The sequence below is a fragment of the Lithobates pipiens genome, unplaced genomic scaffold (assembly GCF_037356315.1).
Source record: "Lithobates pipiens isolate NorthernLeopardFrog02 unplaced genomic scaffold, aLitPip1_a1.2 Scaffold_18, whole genome shotgun sequence".
Classification (NCBI taxonomy): Eukaryota; Metazoa; Chordata; class Amphibia; order Anura; family Ranidae; genus Lithobates; species Lithobates pipiens.
The window spans coordinates 150,958,102-150,982,252 of record NW_027507758.1 but is presented as its reverse complement, the minus strand read 5'-3'; the positions used below and the strand labels follow the sequence as shown (position 1 = coordinate 150,982,252).

The window sequence follows — 24,151 nt, the reverse complement described above, 5'->3', positions numbered from 1 at the left end:
TACCCCTGCCCTGGCAATCCACTTAAGAATACAATGGGACATTTTCGAGAACCGGTCAACCACCATAAGGATAACTGTGTTGCTCTGGGAGTTGGGTAACTCCACAATGAAATTCATAGACAGGTGGGTCCATGGCCTTTCTACATTAGGCATGGGTTGTAGGAGGCCCACTGGAAGGTGTCATGGAGTCTTACTCTGAGCACACATGGAACAGGCAGCTACGAAGTCTGTTACATCATCAGCACGTAGACTAGGCCACCAGAATTGTTGGGAAATGGCCCAAAAGAGTTGATGATTCCCAGGGTGGCCAGCAGCCTTGGGAGAATGGTAAGTCTGGAGCACGGCAGTATGGAGACTCTCTGGGACAAAGCAGTGGTCACAAGGTTTCTCAGAAGGAGCATGGACCCGAGCAGCATGAATTTTGTCACCCAAAGGAGAAGTGAAACTGGTACAAACCGTAGCCAGAATACAATCAGGAGAAATCACAGGAACCGCAACAGACTCCATCTTGGAAGTGGAGGAAAATTGTTGTGACAGCGTCAGCCCTTACATTCTTAGTACCGGGTAAGAATGAGACAACGTAATTGAAACTAGACAAGAAAAGAGCTCACCGTGCCCTTCTGGGAGAGAGGCGTTTAGCCTCAGACAAGAATGTGAGATTCTTATGGTCAGTAAGAATGAGAACCGGCACAGTGGTACCTTCGAGGTGATGTCTCCATTCCTTAAGGGCTAAAATAATAACGCTAACAGCTCTCTGTCACCAATCTCGTAAGTGCACTCTGCAGGTGACAATTTCTTGGAAAAGTAGCCACAAGGATGCATAGTGCTCTCAGAGGTAGGACATTACAGAAGGGCGCAAACTCCAGTCTCAGAAGCATCAACCTCAAGGATAAAAGATAACGTAGGATCAGGATGTGCCAACACAGGAGCAGAATCAAAGGCAGCCTTTAGACTCTCAAAGGCCTTAATGGACTCCGGAGACCAACTCTGTGGGTTACCGTCCTTCCTGGTCATATCAGTCAGGGGCTTGACCAAAGATGAGAAGTTACAAACAACTACTGATAATAGTTGGCAAAGCCAAGAAAACGCTGCAGAGGATGTAAACCCACGGGTCGTGGCCACTGTAGGAATACTGAAAGTTTCTCTGGGTCCATGGAAAGACCAGCAGCGGAAATGACATAACCCAGGAATTTAAACTGTTCACAATGGAATTTGCACTTCTCCAATTTACAATAGAGATTGTTCACTCTTTGTTTCTGAAGCAAACGACAGACCTCTGTGTGATGGCTCTCCAGGGACTTGGAAAATATGAGGATATCGTTGAGATAAACCACCACACATACCTGCAACAAATCTCAGAGGACATCCTTAATAAATTCCTGGAAAACTGCCGGGTTGTTACAAAGGCCAAAAGGCAATACGAGGTTCTCATGGCCTGTTCTGATATTAAACGCAGTTTTCCACTCGTCGCCCTCCTTAATCCTCATGAGATTGTATGCCCTTCTCAAATCAAGTTTTGTGAAAACCGTTGCTCCCTTGAAGCAGTCAAATAACTCCGTAATCAACAGAATCGGATAGGCATTCTTAATCGTGAAGTGATTGAGACCCCTATAATCAATACAAGGTCTCAGTTCCCCACTCTCCTTCTTCACGAAGAAGAAACAAACATCAGCAGGAGATGAGGATTTGTGGATGAAACCTCGAGAAAGTGCGTCTGCACCATACTCCTCCATGGCCTTATCCTTCAAGACCGACAAAGCGTAAACCCAACTACGAGGGGGTATGGCACCAGGTTGAAATTCAATTGCGCAATCATACGACCGGGTGTGGAGGTAAACCACCGGCTTGACCTTTGTCAAAGACATCGCTAAAATTGCGGTACTCCTAAGGCAGGGAGGAGAGTGAAGAGGTGCACATGACCTTGGCTACCTTCTGGAAGCATGTCTTACTGCATTGTGGCGACCAGGAGGGAACCAAAGCATGGATCCAATCAAAAGAGGGGTTGTGCCTTGGATAACTAATAACCAGTGGAAACCTAGGTTATGAAATAACTTGGAATTGGATTATCTCATGGAGAAGAGCCCCTATGGCCATGGACAACGGAACAGTGTCATGAGTCACATGGGCAGGCTGTAGAGGTCTTCCGTCAAGAGCCTCAATGGCAAGTGGAGTGTCATGCAGCTGCAGCGGAATCGAAACAAAGGCAGCATCAATGAGCAGGCCTGCAACCCCAGAGTCGATTAGAGCCTGTACCTCGATGGACGATTTGGCCCAAGAAATGGTAACTGAAACAGGGGCTTATCTTTCTGGATAACTGCGGATGAAACCACACTACCTAAGGTCTGTCCGTGAGAGGACCTCAAGGTTTGGGCGTTCCCTGGATGGATAGGACAAGACTTCAAAAAGTGACCTGCCTGGCCACAATAAAGGCACAATCTCTTCCTCCTCCTAAGGGTTCTCTTATCTGCAGAGAGACGCGTGAAGCCCAAGTGCATGGGTTCATCTTCACAGACCAACTTGGTACCAGGAGGCATGGGAGGTGAGGTAGGCAAGGGTGGGACTGCAAAGTTCAGAGACAAATGTACAGGAGGCTTCCTCAAGTGCTCCTTAATAGGGAGTCTTTCTCAGAGTCTGGAGTCAATGAGGATGGCAAATGTAATCAACCTCTCCAGCTCAGTAGGTATATCTCGGGCTGCCATCTCATCCTTGATAGTATACAGGAGACCATGAGAAAAAGCAGCAACGAGGGCCTCATTGTTCCAAGCAACCTCTGCTGCCAGTTTACGGAATTCATTGGCGTAATCGGCAACAGTTCTCATACTCTGTTTGATGGACATGAGGCACCTGGCAGCAGAAGCGGAGCGCGTGGGAACGTCAAATACCCTTTTAAAGGAAATCATAAATTCAGGGTAACTCAAGACAACAGGTTTTTATGTCTCCCATAGAGGGTTTACCCAGGCCAAGGCTCTCTCAGAAAGCAAGGATATCACAAAACCTACTTTGCTTCTGTCCGTGGGAAATGCCTGGGGCAGCATCCCAAAGTATATTTCAACTTGGTTGAGAGACCCTCTGTATTTGACTGGATTGCCCCCAAATTGCTGGGGAAGTGGAGTGGAACCAGACATACCTCTTATACTCAAGGCGGGTGCCTGCACAGAGACTGGAGCAGCAGCAGGGATGGCCTGCAACACAGGTTGTACTAGAGCAGCCACAGCGGCAGATTCCAGGTGAGCCGTGCGACTCAGGAGCATTTGTAACGCCATGGCAAACTGATCCATGCGGTGATCCTGCTCATCCAATCTGGAAAAAAATATTACCAACAAGTGGATTCACTGCATCTTCTGAATTTATGGCCTTCGCCTTCTGTCAGAAACCAAGAATCAGACTGAGACAGAAGTATAGTTAAATCACACTTGTTTAATAATAATAATAAAAAAAGGTAAACAGAGTAAACGTAGTCAAAACATAGCTAGAGTTCAGGAACCGGAACGGATAGTCAGACAAGCCAAAAAGTCAGGGAGCCAGAGATGAGCCTAGTAGAACAGCAAGCAGGATATGGAGCCAGAAGGAATGTCAGCCAAGCAAGTCTTTAACAGGAACACAGGAGAGCGTCTATAGAGATGTGACCAAGGCGAAGGCAGAGATCATCTGGATTGGATGACTTAAGTAGGCAGGACTGACGAGCAGGATAACATCAACAGGTGATTCACTGTGGAGAGATAGGAGCTGGTAATTAGCCGACGCAGCCCTGACACAACCAGGGGGAGCTTCAGGCTCCTTTTCATATTTTCCAAGTTTTCCTTGCTTGTTTTCCTTTTGCAAAAAAATGGTTTATAGAGCTTAAAGGGGAGTTCCAGGCTTTTTATGTTTATTAAAAGTCAGCAGCTACAAAAAGTGTAGTTGCTGACTATTGATAAACAGACGCTTACCTGTTCCACGGTCCAGCGATGCGGCCGAACGGGGTGCCGCTCCTCTCCCCCTCAATTGTCACTCTGGGCACCTGGCCGTGACAGCTTTCGGCTTCAGGGCGGTGCACGCACGGCGCATGCGCAAGTCGCGCTGCGCTCTCAGGGTGGACAGGCGATCTCCTGGGACCTGTCACGTGTCCCGGGAGATCGCCTAGAGGGAGGGGCCACCTAAGGCGAAAGGAGGAGTCGCCTAGGCGGTCCCTGGGCGGAAGGAGGAAGTGGGACAGGAAGTCCCCTTCCTAATGAAGCCCCCACTCCCCCCCAAAAAACTGCATGCCAAATGTGGCATGTAAGGGGGTGAGGAGTGCTTAAAGTGGAAGTTCCATTTTTGGGTGGAACTCCGCTTTAATGGCTCAAGCTGGAATCTTCACACACAAATGAACGAGTCAGAGCAGTGACTGCCCATCTAATTCTTCCTTCCTCTGTATAGTTAGCTTTGAGGTTTAACTTACAGGTAAAAACTTTATTTATTCAAGAGCAGAGGACATTTTCACTTACCTTAGTGAACATAATATAGCTGTGTTCACTTTGAATGCTTAGTCCCAAGCAACTTCATCTCACTAAGTAAAATTAATACTAGCTTTAATGCTTTCAGTTCTAGCTCTCACTCAGCAGGAGATGTCTTGGACCTCTGTAAAGAGGCCACTGCTTCTACACAGAGAGAAAGCATCCTTCTCTACAGCATGTTGGCAGAGGACATTCTTTGCTACTACTAAACATGTAGCTGCTTTCTAAAGAAAGCCAAACTCAAGTTAGAAGGCACCAACCACCGTGTCAGCAACATTGGTCTGCATGAATACATTGCTCAGTATTAGGTTTTCCCCGGTTACCATAAAAAAACGAGATTATTTGGTACATTACAGGCATGTTGTATTTTCCGTTTTGATATAAATATCATAAAGTCATAATGGTTTTAGGGACACTACTCATGGAATACCCATATTTTCTTTATGTTAAACAAGAACATTCTTTTGAGGTCTGACAATATACATACAATAGCTCTGTATTTAGAGTAGATGCTATTCACTTAGCAAAGTGAATATTATCAAACACTGGGAAGCTGTGCCTATTTTAATACCCAAGGTTTTGGCTGGACATACTGTAGCTTTCATTTGCATAGTAATTATATATAAACAGATGCATAGCTGTAAAAGTACACATTTGACTAAGTACTTAGACAAACACATCTGAACTGTTTCACAAAAGTTTGTCAAAGGCGTGGGGGCGGTCCTTGTTGGAAATTCGCTGTAGATCCTTACATGGGCCAAATGCCGGGTGAGATCGATAAAAATAATAAAAAATTATTAAAAAAAAAATAAAAAAATAATATAGATAAAAAAATTCTAAAAACCGACATTCGGCCCGTGTGTATGGCAGCTGAAAATCAGCAGCTGACCGGCTCCCAATCAGCGCTCTCAGCCAATGGCAGAGAGCACTGATCAGAGTGTTCTGGGGGGGGGGGGGGGTCAAAACGGCGTCAAAATGTTCCCAAAACCACATTTTATGAAACACATTTGGACACGTTCAGCCGTGTCAAGCATTTGGGCATTCATTCCTTTCATTGGCTAGAATATTCATTTATTCTGGCCTTTGAAATTAATGAGCGCTCAAGCACTACACGTGCCTAGAGTGTAGATGCATTTACACACAGTTAGGCGCATCAGATATTTTTTTTCTGCCCAAATGCTCTCCTGAACATGATTTTGGTGCATTTAGATCTCTGCCTCTAAACTCCTCTGTGTGAATGGACATATAGGCTAATATAAAGGGGCGCTTAGGTGCAGAGAAATAAAAGGTCAATTACCCATAAAGCTGGCGTTTGACATCTGCAGTGTGCATGAGGCCTTAGTGTTTTAAGAGGGGGGAAGGTGCAGTGTTAAAGCGGTTGTATACCCCGCTTGGTAATTTTTACCTACAGGTAAACCTATTATAAGGCTTACCTGTAGGTAAAACGAATATCTTCTAAACCTGCATGGTTTAGGAGATATTGACCCTGCATGCAGCTGCTGACAGCGGCGCATGCGCTCTGCAGGTCCGGTGTATCCTGCTGGAACGGAGGGCTACCGCACGCATGCGCAGGGGTGTCACCATTGTGGCTCCGTCCACTCACAGCACCGGAGCCTGCGATCCCAGAAAAAAAGCAGAGGGAACACATCAGCTCCCTCAGTGGCGACCGGGCGCTGCTGCAGGGCTTGGTTCTAAGGTAAGTTTTTCATAATGTGCTAGTATGCAATACATATTAGCACATTATGCTATTGTCTTGCAGGTTTTTTTGGGGGTTTCCGTGGTTTACTACCGCTTTAAGTCTAGTTAGAGGAGTATGCTGCAACTCCACTTTAAAGAGACTATCATGGAAAAATTCAAATGCTGCAGTTATAAAATGTAGTCACCTTGCAGTGCCTGCCAAAACCTCCATAACCTTGGTGTAATTGTCCTATGCCAAACGATACTGATAGGCAAAGCTCCAGGACTTTCTCAGAGAGCCAAACATGCACACCTTATTGTTTTCTGAACATTCTGGCTGGACAATAAAGCAATGTATCACAATTATGGATCAACAAGGTTGTGTAAAGGCAGAGGGGTAGGTAGCATAAAAGCTGAACTTGACTCTGTCAATCAGTGTTGAATATTTTTAATCTTTATGCTGCTAACATTAGTAAATAGATAGGAAAGTATATCATATTTACTAGTTTAAAAATGTTTTTTAACCTTTCTTCAGTTACATCTTGGTTCCCAGGCCTAGGCAAATGATGTCATACATCCCAGGAGTGTTCAGAAGGGGAGGAGGGTTTTTCTCAAGCACACAAAGTAAATGCTATATGAATTATTTTCCCTTTCTCAAGATGGCTACAGCGAGAAATGCTAGTGGGGTGATTTTCAAAGTGATTTCTCAGTAAAATAAAGCATGGAGACCTGGATGGATGGGTGCGTTTGCGTTGAATATTAAAAATAAATTAAATAGCGTTTTTGGTTTGTGGTGCTCACATGCAGTGTAGTTCCGCTTTAAACTCCAACATTGCTTGGAAGGGTCAGAGCTTTGCGTCTGTAGTCCAGAAGCAAGGTTTGGAGTCTGCTACAAGTATGTGCCAATACATCTAAATACCTGCACCTGGCAAATGCAGTAGTTTTGTGTTTTTCCCAATGACAAGGAGGGGAAAATGGCGAATTAATGTTACTAAACCTAAAAACGTTTTTTACCTTAATGCATTGTTTGCATCAAGGTAAAAAAAGTTTTCAGTCTCCCTGTGCCCCCCTTCCCCTGTGTGAAGGGTAAGAGAGGGAAGAAGAGATCAGCGTCGTGCACGGGTGCATCTATTTTCCTTTCTTTTCCTCTTTACACTGCATTTGAGAAGCAGCAGGAGCCACTGGCTCTTACTGCTGTCAATCAAATACAGTGAGGAGGAAGTGGGGGGCGGGCCTAAATCCCGCTGTGCAAGTCTATGGAGCGTGGTCGGGGACTACGTTTCTCCCCATAGCCAGCAGCTGGCTATAGTAGTCCCAAGAAGAAGAGAAGGAGCCAAGATCACCACTGGGGACCTGAGAAGAGGAGGATCAGGACCGCTCTTAACAATACCACTGCATAGAACACGTAAATATAACAAGTTTGTTATTTTTAAACAAAAAAAAATGTTGCCTTTAGCAACACTAAGTATGTCACCCATGCCATATCAAAATATGATATTTTCAGGTGATAAATTAAAGCTTGCCATACACTATACAAATTTTGGCCCATGGCCGATGTCCATTGGATTGATGTCTCACAGCCCAGATCCACTGGATTCATGGCAGTCCGGGGTGACAGTATTTTAAGCAGATATTTAGATTGCAGCATATGGCTCAACCACTCCATACAGCAAACCCTTCATCAACCAACATTTGATATGAGGGTGGCAAGTTTTTTTCCGCTAGAAAGAAATTACCTGATTTCAACTGAAGTTCTCCCAAGCATCCATAGGCTTCTTGGTGCCTTTCATATTGTCCTTTGATTGCCTCCTTTTCATCGGGTGCTAGAAATAAAATAATGATGAAAATGATGTATGATAACTACATCAAGCTTTTATTATACTGTGTTACTCACTACTGGACCATAGTACTGAAGAAGCATCATTAACAACTCCAACTCCAACTAATCAGTTATAGACCATTAGTGGCAATAATATGTTCTAAAACATTTATTGAAGTAATTGCCATTCCTTTTTCTGCAATGTTTTAGGTTATAGTCAAATTATTGAGTTAGTAAAGGATGGCCTTCATTCACTAAACAGCAGCACTGGTACAGCAGAGGTAGAGTGAATTGTCATTCTAGACCAGTGGCCTCCAAACTGTGGCCCGGGGGCTGGATGTGGCCTTTTGCTTGCTTTTATCTGGCCCTTGGGGCACTATTCCACCAACTGGCACCAATGAAAGGACACCATTCCCCCTACTGACACCATCAATGGGGCACTATTCTTCTATTGACACCAACAATGGAGCACTAGTTCTCCCATTAAAACCATTGATGGGGCATTTTCTACTCCCACTGGCCACAGCCCAACCCCCCCCTCCCCCCCATAGCCTAAAGGACAGTAAACTGGCCCTTTGCTTAGAAAGTTAGCAGACTCCTGTTCTAGACATATTATTTACAACTCATTCACACCAGCTCAATACAAACCATGCACAATGGTAAATGTTGTGTAGGGAATGAATGAATGAAATGTTGTGTAGGGAATGAATTGCGAACATAAAGAAAACATTTTTTGAGCCTGCAAAAATCTATGCACAACAACGCAGCACAACTGATATTGTGTGAAGGAGACCTTCAAAATAGGAAGCACTAAAAAGTTAAAACAGTTCATGTACAGTATTTTTATTTTATGGTGTAATTAACGACTTCCTGTCCTTAGGTCATTTATAGTCAGCCTAAGGTTGAAGTGGTTATACCACAGTCATGATCCAGCTACAGTCATGATCCTGGTATCGCTTTCTTAGCCCGTGCAATTTTCTTTTAAGCAAAAGTAATCCAGAGTACCTGACAGCCATTGGATTACTTTTACAATCGGTGGAAAAGGGTCCCCACCCCAAACGCCTTGTGTTCGGGGAGCCTGGTAAGGATGCGACCCGCGCCATATGGTTAGGGTCACACAGAGGAACTGATGTTATTCCTCCCACTGTGTGACGTCAGGATTCGGAAGCAATGAGGATTTTGTCACTTCGGGTTTCGGTCTCATGTAAAGAAGTCCTTACCAGCTTGTGAAAGTATCAGATCAAACTGATCTCGGAGAAAACTGGGGTCTAAAAGACCCCAGATCTTTCCATAAAAGAGGACCTGTCATGGCCCATGCCATCACAAGGGATGTTGTTCATCCCTTGCGATAATGAAGTTAATAAAAAAAATTGTGTTAAAATAAAAAAAAATCATGAGCAAAAGCAAATGTGTGCATCAGTCCTGCGCACATATGTAAAAGGCCATCGCACTACATATGTAAGGTATCGTCACAAACGTCAAAGCAAGAGCAATAATTCTAGCACCAGACCTCATGTGTTAGTTTAATTTTTTAACCTGCAAAAGCTTTTAAAGTATTGCCTATGGAGGTCTTTAGGTACCATAGTTTGGCTCCGTTCCAGGGGCATACGCAATTTTAATGCGTGAAATGTTTGGTATCTATTTACTCGGCGTAACATTTATATTTTCCCAAAAAACTGGGTATTGTAGTGTATTTTTGAGCATTAAAATTCATGAAAGTGTTTTTTTTTTCCCAAAAATTTTTTGAAAAACGCTGTGCAAATATCATGATCCATAGAAATATGCAACTACCATTTTATTTTTTATGGCCTCTTCTTAAAAATATATGTTTGGGGTTGTAAGCAATTTTCTAGCCAAAAAATGCAGATTTTTATATGTAGGAGAGACAGCTCGCACACACAGCGAGGAGACATTGCAGGATCCAGGGGACAAGGTAAGTAACTTTCCCTGCATCCTGCGATGCGATCCCGAGTCTGGCTCAGGGTTACCGCTAATGGCACTGAAATTCCACCCCGAGCCAGACTTGGGAATACCGCCAGGGAGGTTAATACCATCCAAAATAACAGCCACTATCAATATGCTGGCATTTATTATAGAGGTATAGCAAACAAATGTGTGTACTTTCCCAGCTGATCCTGGGTACTGGTACAATAGTACTTAAATAAAGTACACAATTTAATTATGTGCAAGATCCCCCCCTTTTTTTTTCTAAATTCTCCCACACCTGATTTGTTTTTCAGATGTTAACATAGAAAATGACCGGAACGGACTGCATTGGTGTAAACTAGAGCCATTTGAATACATGCAAAACACTGTGCATGCATTTTTAACTGGCCCTAAAAGTCTTTACATATGTTTGCCTTCTTTTTGCATGCTGTGTTATCATCCCAGGCTGTTCTTCTGATTTGGACTACAAACACCTTCTCTTCCTATCCCCATTACATAGAATGGAGCGGTTTTCTAGTCCCCAGAAGACAGTAAGGAAATATAAATTACACTGTTCAAGATATACGAATTCAGTCCACAGGGAATTACAAGAATACTGGAATTCTGGCACAAAAATCAGATATTCTTCTGTACTTCAGGAAAGATATCTATCCTGAAAGCAAAACAAATGCAGCCGCCATATCTAAGCCCTTGTACACACGGTCGAACATTCTGCCAACCAAATCCGTTGGATTTTGTCCGACGGATTTTGTCCGATGGATTGTGTCTGACGGATTGTGTCCGAAACTGTTGCATACACACGGTCGGACCAAGTTGTCGGAAAATCTGATCGTTCAGAACGTGATTTCATTACGACGGGTCTACGTTCACGCTAGTAGCCAATAGCTTTGGTGAAGGAATTTGATCTGAGCACGCGTGGCACTTTGTCTGATCGGAATTCTCTACACATGATCGGACAAGGTTCGATCGGACCAGTTTGTCGGAAAATATTTCCAACAAGTTGTAAAATTGGTTCCGACGAAATCAGTCCAATGCATACCACACACAGTCGGATTATCCGACAACACGGTCCGATAGGACACATTCCGACGGATTCTCAGACCGTGTGTACAAGGGCTAAGAACTGGTAAACTGCAATATATTACACTTTTATTCTTGAGTTTTGTGTATCTTTTATATTGTCTTGCATCTTTGTTTCTGCCTTTTTATTCAGAAGTTGTCACATTGTGGGTGGATGTTACGTCCCTCTGTATCTTTTTATGACATTGTTGCCAACTTTAGGACTACATTTCCCAGCAGGCTCGGCTGCTGTGACTCAGTTGAGAGTATGTGGGAAAGGAGTTAGGCTGGCATAACCGAGTACAAAGCATGTGACAGCTAAGCAGCGCTGTTCAAGTCCAAGAGCAAGAAAATTGGCTGCCACTACCATGGAAAAAGTTTTAAAACACATATACCTAATCATAGTGGAATGTTTATTCTTTATATTTCTAGTTTCTCATTCTCTCGGTTTTTCATTCATTGGTGTGTTGTATAAAAACAAAAACAGGAAATTAAAAAGAAAATTCTGCTAACAAAATATTTGTGTGTGCCAAGCCATCAGTCGGTTTGGCTGATTCTCAGGTCCTCATTTGTCTTTTGAAGGAACTTTTTTTTATCTAACAAGGCTCTGAGGTGCATCAATAGAGAGCACACAACCGGGAGGATTAAAGTGGTTCTAAAAGCTGAAGGTTTTATTTTACCATAATTCATTTAAGGTAAAAATCTTCAGTATGCAGCTAGTATCACAAGATGGATCGCCAACAGAAACAAGGAGATCCTAACGTCACTATATATAACTTTAGTTATCACTAGATGGATCACCATCAGGAGGATGGAGGTCCTGATTCCAGTGGCCGATAGTCCTAAACTTTTTGGAGGGGGTGGTAAACAACCCCCCCCCCCCCCCACCAGATCCACACTCGTTCCTCCAGGGTCACCGCGGCTTCCCCAGCCTCTCCTCCTGCCTTCTTCTTCCGGCCAGCCCGGTCTTCTTTAGATCCGCCTCCTGTCCCAATTGGTTGTGAGGAGAAGCCGCAAACCAATAGGGAATATTGATTCGCTAGTGTCACAAGTGGGTGGGTTCACTGCGCCCGAGCCCAATCCTTTTCATGCCAATTAGAGCCTCATGCTCTAATCATGTGCTTGGAAAAAAATAAATAAAACCTCAGATACCTATGAGTCTGGCACCCCGCATGCAAACTGGGGGGCAGCTCCTGCCTGATTCCCTTACATAGATCCTTAGTTATTACTAGATTGATCACCAGCAGATGGAAGGAGGAAGGAGATCCTGATTCCCCTATATACAGTATATCACAAAAGTGAGTACACCCCACACATTTTTGTAAATATTTTATTAAATCTTTTTATGTGACAACACTGAAGAAATTACACTTTGCTATAATGTAAAGTAGTGAGTGTACAGCTTGTATAACAGTGTACATTTGCTGCCCCCTCAAAGTAACTAAACACACAGCTATTAATGTCTAAACTGCTGGCCACCCTAAGTAAAAATCTCCAAAATTGGGCCCAAAGTGTCAATATTTTGTGTGACCACCATTATTTTCTAGCACTGCCTTAACCCTCTTGGGCATGGAGTTCACCAGAGCTTCAGGTTGCAACTGGAGTCCTCTTCCACTCCTTCATGAAAGCATCACGGAGCTGGTGGAGGTTACCTTCCGTTGGAGGATGCCCCACAGATGCTCAATAGGTTTTAGGTCTGGAGACATGCTTGGCCAGTCCATTACCTTTACCCTCAGTTTCTTTAGCAAGGCAGTGGTCATCTTGGAGTTGTGTTTGGGGTCTTTATGTTGGAATACTTCCCCGTGGCCCAGTCTCCGAAGGAGGGGGATCATGCTTTCCTTCAGTATGTCACAGTACATGTTGGTATTCATGGTTCCCTCAATGAACTGTAGCTCCTCAGTGCCGACAGCAATCATGCAGCCCCAGACCATGACACTCCCACCACCATGCTTGCTGTAGGCAAGACACGATTGTCTTTGTACTCCTCACCTGGTTGCCACCACATACGCTTGACACCATCTGAACCAAATAAATTTATCTTGGTCTCATCAGACCTCAGGAGATGGTTTCAGTAATCCATGTCCTTAGTCTGCTTGTCTTCAGCAAACCATTTGCGAGCTTTCTTGTGCATCATCTTTAGAAGAAGCTTCCTTCTGGGACAATAGAAATGCAGACCAATTTGATGTCATGTGCGGCGTATGGTCTGAGCATTGACAGGCTAACCCCCCCCCCACCCCTTCAACCTCTGCAGCAATACTGGCAGCACTCATACGTCTATTTCCCAAAGACAACCTCTGGATATGATGCTGAGCACATGCACTCAACTTCTTTGGTTGACCATGGCGAGGCCTGTTCTGAGTGGAACCTGTCCTTTTAAACGACTGTATGGTCTTGGCCACTGTGCTGTAGCTCAGTTTCAGGGTCTTGGCAATCTTCTTATAGCCTAGGCCATCTTTATGTAAAGCAACAATTTTTTTTTTCAGAGCAGCTCTGTTCTTCACACGAATGCTTGGAAATGGTGGGTCGGAAATCCGTGATCTGGGCTTGCCGACCCGCCATCTCAGAGCAAGACATGGCAGGCCACATCGGAGGGCCAGTGGTTGGGCATCCCTGCACTAGAGGCATCACCAGCAGGAGCAAGGAGGTCCCAATTCCTGTATAAAGATCCTAAATTATCACTAGAGGGATCACCAACAGGAGGAAGGAGGTCATGATTCCCCTGTATAGATCTTTGATTATCACTAGATGGATCACCTGAAGAAAGAAGGAGGTCCTTATTCCTCTATATAGATCCTTAATTATCACTAGAGGGATGACCAGTGGCACAAATGATGCCCTGGTTCAAAGGCTAGGTTTAGGGAAGCAGAAATTGGTTAATAAGTGTCTCTGGTTTATAATGAATTAATATCCTGGTATTACTATGCAAAATACAAGCTGTATTTTTAACCTTGAAGACAAGAAGAGTGTTGAATTTACCCAACTGAAGCTGAATCCAGGCAGATATACAATAAGTTGTGCATATATTAGAGTCATTTTTATAAAAAAAATCTGTGTAGATACCCAAATGTGTCCAGGCTATGCTGTCTGGAAGTGGTGTCAGCATAAAAAAATAACTACTTTTATATTCTAAAAGAGAAGGGTAGGGCAGGTGCACTGCAAATATATCTGGTGCTAACTTATTAGGAACACAGTAAGGACTGGACATGATACCCCATAGACATCTGGTCCTCATGTGATGCTGCAGAAATTGACCAACAGTCATTTTCCATTTAATGTCTACAGCAGTGTTTCTCAACCTTTTTGCAATCAAGACAGCCTTTAAAATCATGGACAATCTCGAGGAACCTCATTCTGAAATATAAAAAATGAATTTAAAAGTTTTACAGCACACACACACACACACACACACACACACACACACACACACACACACACACACACACACACACACACACACACACACACACACACACACACACACACACGTGTAAATGGTGGAATTACATAAAGCAAACACATAGGACACCCAATGTTAGAGGTGATTTATACTCCAAAGCAAATACATCATTGCACACTGGTACAGACTAGTATTCCAGTGTTTCTCTTCTCCTTCAGCTTCTCACCCTCACTCAGTTAATGCGTGGCCCCGCGAGTAGTGAGGTTGGGCAGTAGCAGACGAACACCCGGGACTCGACTGACGGGCAGTGTATAAAGATGATATCAGCCTGACGGTGAGACGTTCGTTACGAATCACTGACAACCCTTGTACATGCTTTTAAAGTTTGATTTTAAGTAAGCGCATTTTGTAAGGGGGGGGGGGGGGGGAGAGGGTTACTGGTAATAAAGGGTATAAACACGATATTGGACCCCTTGCATTTTTTACACGCTTACCCGCAACGAGGACAGCATAATAAAAGCGGAGGAGGCAGGAGGATATAAGAGGTGTCCACGCAGTGGGATCTAATAGACAGGCCTTATAGCAGATTATTTCTGGTAAGCAGCCATCCATGTAGGTCTACACTGCGGTGCAAATGGTGAGGGTGTAGGACAGGCTCCGCTCTCATCTGTAGCATCTTATCACGGGAAGATACCATCTATCCTTCATGTACTTTCCATGCAGACTTACTGGAAGTACTCTGTGCCACATATGCTGGACTTGATCTAAATATTACTCATTTTCCATGCTTGGACTTGTTGATAATTACTGTGATTAGAGTGGTTTAACAAAACAGAATTGGACTGTACTTTGAGGACAATAGGAGAATATAATGTTCCGAGTATACAGTAAAGCGCTGTTAGTGCTTGATATATAAGGTCAATTACATAATGTTACAGTAAATAAACCCCATTGTGTACTTAAAGAGGAGTGCCATCTGAAAAAAATATATAAAAAAAGTCAGCAGCTACAAACACTGCAGCTGCTGACTTTTAATAAATGGACACTTACCTGTTGCAGGGACCAGCGATGTCGGCAGCAGATGACGAGTAATTGCTCGTCTCCCGGCTGCCATCCTCTGTCAGGGAATCGGGAAGTGAAGCGTTGCGGCTTCACTGCCCGGTTCCCTACTGCGCATGCGCGAGTAGTGCTACGTTTCTTCACTGGTCCCCGCTGTGTCCTGGGAATACAACGGAGCGGGGCATCTGTGGCTAGCTATTCCCGGAAGTGGGTGCAGATACCTGGATTATACAGGTATCTGCAACCCCCCTCCCCCCCTGAAAGGTGGCAATTGTTGCACCACTTGAGGGTGGAGGTCCGCTTTAAAAGTGGGGTATGCCTGTACACAAAAATAGAAAATGGCTGTGCTGGATTTCTTATTCTTTCTTTGAAAATAAGTGTAATCATTTTTAACCTGCATTTTTCTCTAAACTTCAGCTTAAAGAGAACAGGTTTGTTGAGTGAACACAATGCCATTAGTAAATTAGCCTGTAAAAAAAAAAAAAAAAGGGAAATCTTAAGGGTTTTAGGGAGACATTCCGCATTTACTGCTTTCTGTATAACTATCTAAAATGTGTTTGCATGCACATAATTGACATTTTTCTTTCCTTGGCATTGTCACAGACTTTGAAAGCATTTCATATTTTCTTTCCCTTATTCAGGGTTTTAGATGCAAGCTATTTTCTCACACATACCACTGATATATGGGTAAGTGGTTCCCACTTCTGCATTCCAGCACTGGCTTCGTATCCCGGTTAGGACACTATCTGCATGGAATTTGTATTGTTCTCCCAATACTTGCATGAGTTTCCACAATAGTTTTCTCCCAACACTCCAAAGACATGCTAGTAGGTGAATTGTCTAAATTGGCTCTAGTATGTGTATTGTATAAATGTGAGATAGGGACCTTAGATTGTAAACTCCTTGAGGGCAGCAAATGATGTGAATGTGCAATATTTAAAGCACGGTGTAAATTGTTGACACTATATAAATGTCTGTGTTACATACAAATACTAACAAACAACTGATTCATAGCTGCAAGGACTACATAATGTTAAAGTGGAGTTCCACCCAATTTTGAGAGGTGGTCTTAAACGAAACACCACCCCTCGTTTTTGGATAGTTAAAAAAATGTATTTTCTTTTTCCTAGTATGTTTTTTGGAAGTATTAAGAGTACTTCCGATCCAGCCGTGTCGCGGTCCAGGACATCACATTCTCTTCTGCAGCACCCCCGTTGTCTTCTGGGATCTGTGCGTGTCCCAGAAGACAATCTGACCATTCACAAAGCGCAGCGCGATTCATGCATGCACAGTCGGAAACCAGCAGTGAAGCCGCAAGGCTCCACTGCCGGTTTCCCTTAGTTGGAATGGCGGTGCCGACATCGCGGCCTCCCTGGTCAGGTAAATTTTTTTGCGGCTGGGACACCAATAGCCAATATTGCCGATCCTCATTGACAAATAAGTGGCCACAGCAACGGCTACCTTTCCAATTATCTTGTCTACATATTCTGTAGCCCAGGGCTCATCGGAATTCCACCAGGTGCCCTGAATCAGATGGAAGTAACAAATGGCCTCCTTGGTCAGCTCAGTAGACCCAAACGATCCAAGGTGCTCAGTAGATGTGTTTGACACAAACATGCTTACTCCCATCACTGGAACTAACGGGCCAAGTCCAACCCCTGAAAAGCAACCACATACCATAATGCGCCCCCCCAAAAAAACGATTTGGATCAGTGCACAAACCAAGAGCCATTAAGACATAGATGAGCGAGGTTGGGGTGGAAGAACATGACTGGCCTGCACAGAGTTCTGACCTCAACCTGATAGAATACCTTTGGGATGGATTAGAGCAGAGACTACGAGCCAGGCCTTCCTGTCCACATCAGTGCCTGACCTCACAAATTCGCTTCTGGAAGAATGGTCAAACATTCCCATCAACACACTCCTAAACCTTGTGGACTGCCTTCCCAGAGGAGTTGAAGCTGCTATAACTGTAAGGGTGGACCACTGAGTGCAGAATGCGGATGCAGGTGCAGATCCCAACAACCCAACTGAATGATCCCCCTGCAAGTGAGAGGGGGAGAGAGGCAGAGCCAACTACAGTGTGCGGGGAGGTACTAGAGCCGGCTGGGTGCTTCAGCTTAATACACCAACACAAGTAAGACAAGTGGAAGATGGTGGAGCTTTTAAGGAAGGAAGGAGAAGATGGCGACAGTGGAAGGGGGGTTGCATGCAAAGGCCTTAGCTGAAGAGGGGAGAAAGTGAGCAGGATAGGGGATGCAGAGGTAACCAAATGTGGAAGAAGGCTGAACTCTGCACCCTGTGTAGCACCCCCCCCCCCCCCCACACCGAAACTCTGCACATAATGTACTGACCACACTCACCATTTTAAAAAAAACCTGTATTTATTTTTATATATATATATAAATAAAACACACACACACACACACACACACACAGCGGGTAAAATAAGTATTGAACACGTCACTATTTTTCAAAGTAAATATATTTGAAGGTGCTATTGACATTTTCACCAGATGTCGGTAACAACCCATACAATCCATAAATATCCAGAAACCAAAACAAATAAGTTCAGAAATTAAGTTATGTGTAAGAAAATGGAACGACACGGGGAAAAAGTATTGAACACGCTAACTGAAATGTATTTAATACGACGCCTCCCATATAGAGAAACAAATCGCTCAGGTGTGATTTTGGCACAGTCATCCACACAGTCTTCAAGTCTTGAAGGTTCTGTGGGCCTCTTCTATGAACTCTGATCTTTAGTTCTTTGCATAGATTTTCTATTGGATTCTAGTCAGGTGATTGGCTGGGCCATTCTAGCAGTTTTTTTTTTCTTCGAAACCAATTAAGAGTTTCCTTGGCTTTGTGTTTGGGATCATTGTCTTGCTAAAAGGTCCAAACTTATCTCATCTTCATCATCCTGGTAAATGGCAGCATATTTTTATCAAGAATGTCTTGGTCCATTTTCGATTCATCCTTCCTTCAGCAATATGAAGTTTGCCAGTACCGTATGCTGAAAAACAGCCCCACACCATGATGTTCCCATCTTCGAAAACGTCACTGTTGGTATGGGGGTGTTTTTGGGGCTGGTATGGGGGTGTTTTTGGGGTGATGTGCAGTGCTATTTGACCTCCCAACATTTAAGTTTAAATGAGCTTCAAACATGCTTTTTCTTCAGCAATGGAGTTTTGCGCGGTGAGCGTGCATACAGGCCATGGCGGTTGATTGCATTACTTGTTGATTTCTTTGAAACAATTGTACCTGCTACTGTAATTCCAGGTTTTTCTGAAGCTCCCCACAAGTGGTCCTTGGCTCTTGGCAACTCTACTGATAATTCTTTTCACTCCTCTGTCAGAAATCTTGCGAGGAGCACCTGGTTGTGGCCAGTTTACGGTGAAATCTTGTTCTTTCCACTTCCGGATTATGGCCCCGACAGTGCTCACTGGAACATTCAGAAGTTTAGAAATCATTCTCTAACCAATGCCATCAGTATGTTTTGCAACAATGTCATGAGAGAGCTCTTTGCTTTTATCCATCATGAGAGGTTTCCTGTGTGACACCTTGGTAATGAGACAGCTTTTTATAGGCCATCAGTTGAGGCTGAACCAGCTGATATTAATTTGCACTGACAAGGGGCAGGATTGCTTCCCAATTACTGATAGATTTCAGCTGGTGTCTTGGCTTTCCATGCCTTTTTGCACCTCCCTTTCTTTATGTGTGCAATACTTTTTCCCGTGTCATTCCATTTTATCACACGTAACTTCACTTCTGAACGTATTTGTTTTGGTTACTTTGTATGTATGGATTGCATGGGTTGTTACCAATATGTGGTTAAAATTTCATGTCAATAGCACCTTTAGAAATAGATTTACCTAGAAAAATGGTGACGTGTTCGTTACTTATTTTACCCACTGTATATTTATATTATACTGTACACACATATACATATATATTAACATGCATACATATACAGAGTCACCTTTGTCATGCTACCCCACTATCACAGCCCTTGTAAATCCCATAATGTACAGTACGCTATTTCGGAATATGTACTCCCAAAATGCAGTATTTGGAGCTGAATGCCCAATTGCTAGGCCTGAACACGATGGAAGGAATTAGACCCAGGGTTCTGACAGACTAACTGAGTAGCGAGGAATCTGGCAAAGGGAAGTATCAGTTGGGAATGGGGAAGGGGTTGAGGCCTGTCAAGAGAACCTGTCACTTTATGGCCAAAAATGACAGATTCTCTCTAAAGCAGATCATACATTGTAGTTTGAAAGACAGCTTATATATATATATATATCTTCGTATCAGCTTCCTATAGTTCTCTAAAAATAGCATAAGGACTAGAAGAGTGAGGGAGACCAGCACTTGGACCCAATCAGGGCTCTACTAAAAACATGCTTACAGAAGAGAGCACAGGCATGGCCTCACCAGTGTCCTGCTGCTCTTCCACTGTCCAATCAGTAGGTGCATAAGATGACCAAAGAAGCAGAACTTCCATTTTACCTATAGTCACCTTCTTAAATAGGCGAGTCCATTACCATGATTTCACAGGGTAGAAGGGTGTGCACAGAGGACCTTTGCCATTAAAAAGATTAAGGCGGCACATATACAGTATGTGGGCCATAGAACTGAGAATTTTGCCTGCAGTTCAGAATTATTTTGCCTTGTACAGACGGTCGGACATTCCGACCACAAAATTTTTCTGACGGATTTTGTCCTAAACTGGTGTTGCATACACACAGTCGGACAAAGTTGTCGGAAAATCCGATCGTTTGGAACGTGACGACGTTCATTCGTTATGACTGGACTACGCTGAGGCTAGTAGCCAATAGCTTTGGTCTCGTAATTTGAGTTGAGCATGTGTGGCACTTTGTCCGATCGGAATTCTCTACAAAACGATCGAAAAAAGTCAGATTTTTTGGTCGGAAAATTTGAGATCCTGCTCTCAAACTTTCAGACGGAAAAAGTCTGAGTCCACACACGATCGGATGTTCCGACAACATAATCCGATCAGACTTTTTACGTCGGAATTTCCGACCGTGTGTACAGGGCATTTCTCCAGTTTTCCTTTCCGTTTTCATTTTTAGACTGACTGAGTCATATATTTGGTATTTGAATTTAGGGGTCATCATTAACACTGTATTCTTTTCTAAGAAGGCAGGATGTGCAAAAAGAACCTGATAAAGTCTTGTAACACATGTCAAGATATTTTAAGAAACAAGCTGCCACTCAGCCAAACACCCAGCTTTTCTGAGATAAAGTGTTTGTTGACTGCTATGAACTGGTATGTTAATGATCAGGCATCTGTTTTTCAACTTCTACTAAGTGTGGTCAGGTCAGGACCATCTATTATCCATGGTCTGCTGAGCTCCGTAGTTATTAGAAACATGTACTAAGGCTAGTACAGTATGCTGCAATGTATAGAACAACATGAAGAAGGTGAGGTAACTATTGCATCATAGTTTTAATAAAGACCTTGCATGCTGTTAAAACAGTACAATGATTTTAGACTTTATAGTGCCAAGGAGTGTAAACACGGCACGGCAGTTGGGAAAACTGTACAGTAGTGAGCTTGAGGTTAGCAGGAGGAAGTGACAGTTTCTAAGCAGACTTCCAAGGAAGTGCCATTTGGCGGTACGCACAGTAGGAGAGGTAAAGATGGACATACATGATTCAAATTTCTATTTCTCAGCCTATCAAAATCCTCGAATGACCCACAAGCATCCTAAGCAATGTCAATAGAAAATGTCAGCTGCTGGCTACTGAATTCAGCAGCTACTGCTCCAACGGCTGCTGAATACCTGCACAGTGCTTGTATCTGATTGGACGTAAGCAGTGTTCAGCCAAAAAGTTTTGGAATGGCTCCTTGAGAAATAAACTTTTGTAAATCAGGCTCACTCGTATATAGCTCAAGTTTTGGCCGAGTGTATGGTCAGCTTAAAGTGGAAGAAACCCTATAACTATTCTTGAAAATGTTCCTTTCCCCCTCCTCCTACCTATCCTGCCTACCCTGTATAAAAAGATCTGTGTACTTACATATTTTTAATCCACTCCAATCACGTGATCTTACAGCTCTGGCTCCTCTGTCACTGATCTGCTGCTGCAGGGGAGAGAAGGGAGCACTCGATAACAGCTGCGAATAGTAGAGTAGTGATATCGCCCATAGGCTCACATGGCTCAGCTATTGTCAACGCTTCCTTCTCTCCCCTGCAGCAGGAGATCACTGACACAGGGGAGCCAGAGCCACATGATCAAGTGACCAGTGTGGATGAAAAAAAAAAAAAATAAATAAAAAAAAAAAGGTAAGAACATACATCCTTTTTTTTTTAGGCCTAATGTACACTGCTGCTGGTAAACGGACGTTCAGAGGCAGTTGGCTGCTTTTTTCAGTTACCCCTGAACTGATCCAATGTTATCTTATGTATACATAAGTTCGTTTAACCACTTGCTTACTGGGCACTTAAACCCCCCTCCTATCCAGACCAATTTTCAGCTTTCAGCACTGATGCACTTTGAATGACAATTGCGCGGTCATACAACACTGTACCCAAATTAAAAAAAATTTCCCCCACTAATAGAGCTTTCTTTTGGTGGTATTTGATCACCTCTGTGGTTTTTATTTTTTTATTTTGTTATAAAATTTTAAAACAGGTCATTTTTGTCCGTCATTGATGTATGCTGATGAGGCGCCACTGATGGGCACCGATAGGTGGCAGTGATGGGCACTGATTGGTTACACTGATAGGCAGCACTGCTAGATGGCACTGATTGGCACCACTGGTGGGCATTGATAGGTGACACTTGTGAGCATTGATAGGTAGCATTTGTGAGCACTGTGGGCACTGTCAGGTGGCAATAGCAGGTGGCACAGATGAGGCATAATTGCCTCTTCCTCTTCGGGACTGATGTCCCTTGCAGATGAGCTGGTGATCAGTTCTTTTTTTCTCCTCCGCTGTCAGCGTGAGCTGTCAGCTGTCAGCTCTTTCTCAATATTTCCTGCATGTAAAATGATGGATTAAACCAGGTTTACAGTGATGTAAATGTCCAAACAAATTTATGGGAAACTTAGATAAAAAAAAAAAAAACTTTTTGCAGTTCCAGCTGTCAAATATTTGGTAGAATTACAGTATCTATAACAGCTTTACAGCTAGGTAAAATATATAAAAAATAAAAAATAAAAATAAACAGCAAAATATTTGGTAATTGGTCTGAATGACCAGCGAGCCTTTTAAATAGATTAGAATGTTTATAAGTATTTTATAATAATAATAATAAAAATAAAAATGCTTCCTGTGTATAGTATTTATATATTCATTTTAGTTGTTCAAGTCGATCCTGATTTCAATGGCATAAATCCCTCAAAGAAGGGCACTGAGCCAAGTGCTATGTTGGTTCACACCTACGCATGTCTATCTTTTGCCATGGCAGACAAGCAGAGGTAAGAGTGATGCCGCGTACACACGATCAAACAATCGGGTGGAAAAGTCCGGCAAACTCAAGTCACACGGACAATCCCCCCGTGTGTAGCCTCCGGCATACTTTTTTGACCCGAAAGTACGGCGGACTTAGAAAGTAGTTTTGCACTCCAATCTTCCCGCCGGACTTGCATTTCGGTGGACAATCCGGCCGTGTGTATGCCAGTCCGCCGTACTTTTGAAATGAGCGGACTTTTCCCGCCCGGAGAAAAGTCCGCTCATTTCGAGCAGGTCTCCAGTTAGGCAGGGCCAGCAATGTCTCCTTCGCGGGCCCCGCCTAACTGGAGACCCGCTCGAAATGAGCGGACTTTTCTCCGGGCAGGAAAAGTCTGTTCATTTCAAAAGTATGGACCTGGTATGGACTTAAAGGGGAACCCCAACACCGAAAAAAAAAAAAAAAAAACGGCGTGGGGGTTCCCCCCAGGTCCACATCAGACCCTTGTCCGAGCACGCTACCCGGCCGGCCAGGAAAGGGGGGGGGCGAGCGAGCGCCTCCCCTCCTGAGCTGTACCAGGCCGCGTGCCCTCAACATGGGGGGTGCCTTGGGGAAGGGGGGGCACCTTGTCCCCATGTTGATGAGGACAAGGGCCTCTTCCCGACAACCCTGGCCGTTGGTTGTCGGGGTCTGCGGGCCCCCTTTAATAAGGGGGCCCCCGGATACTGGCCCCCCACCCTATGTGAATGAGTATGGGGTACAATGTACCCCTACCCATTCACCTCTGAAAAAAGTAAAAAAAAAAAAACACAACACAGGGTAAAAATAGTTTATTGCACAGCTCTGGGGGTCTTCCGTCTTCGGGGGGTCTTCTCCTCCGCTATCTTCTTCTAGCTCTTTTGATAGCGGAGGAGCCCGGCTTTCTTCCTCGCCGCCGTCCTTCTTCCGACTTCAGGAGTCTTGTCCCCCTCTTCGGTTCTTCTGCCGGGCCACCTTGCCTTCTTATAGCTCTTTTACAGGCGGTGGCCCGGTCTTCTGTCGCCGCTGTCGTCGCCGCTTCTTCCGTTTTCTTCTCTTCAGATCTTGACTCGTCGCTCCCTCCGCTCACAATGGCTCCGGCGCGACGCGTGGCGACTTATATAGGGACATCACCGGATGATGTCCCCGCCTATTATGATGTCACAGTCCCAGCATCCTCTGGGACTGTGACACCATGATGGGCGGGGACATCATCCGGTGATGTCCCTATATAAAGTCGCCGCACGCCCGGTCCCCGTCATTGTGAGCGGAGTGAGCGAC

At 44.0% G+C, this 24,151-nt stretch overlaps 1 protein-coding gene across 1 annotated transcript in view; it reads right to left on the bottom strand.

The window, feature by feature from the left end:
• Positions 1 to 24,151, bottom strand: part of SYNJ2 (synaptojanin 2) — a 203,928-nt gene that overhangs the window by 145,632 nt on the left and 34,145 nt on the right. The window contains exon 2 of the mRNA XM_077486270.1: positions 7,889 to 7,975. Within this exon, the coding sequence (XP_077342396.1) occupies positions 7,889 to 7,975 (87 nt within the window). The remainder of the gene's footprint in view (positions 1 to 7,888; positions 7,976 to 24,151) is intronic.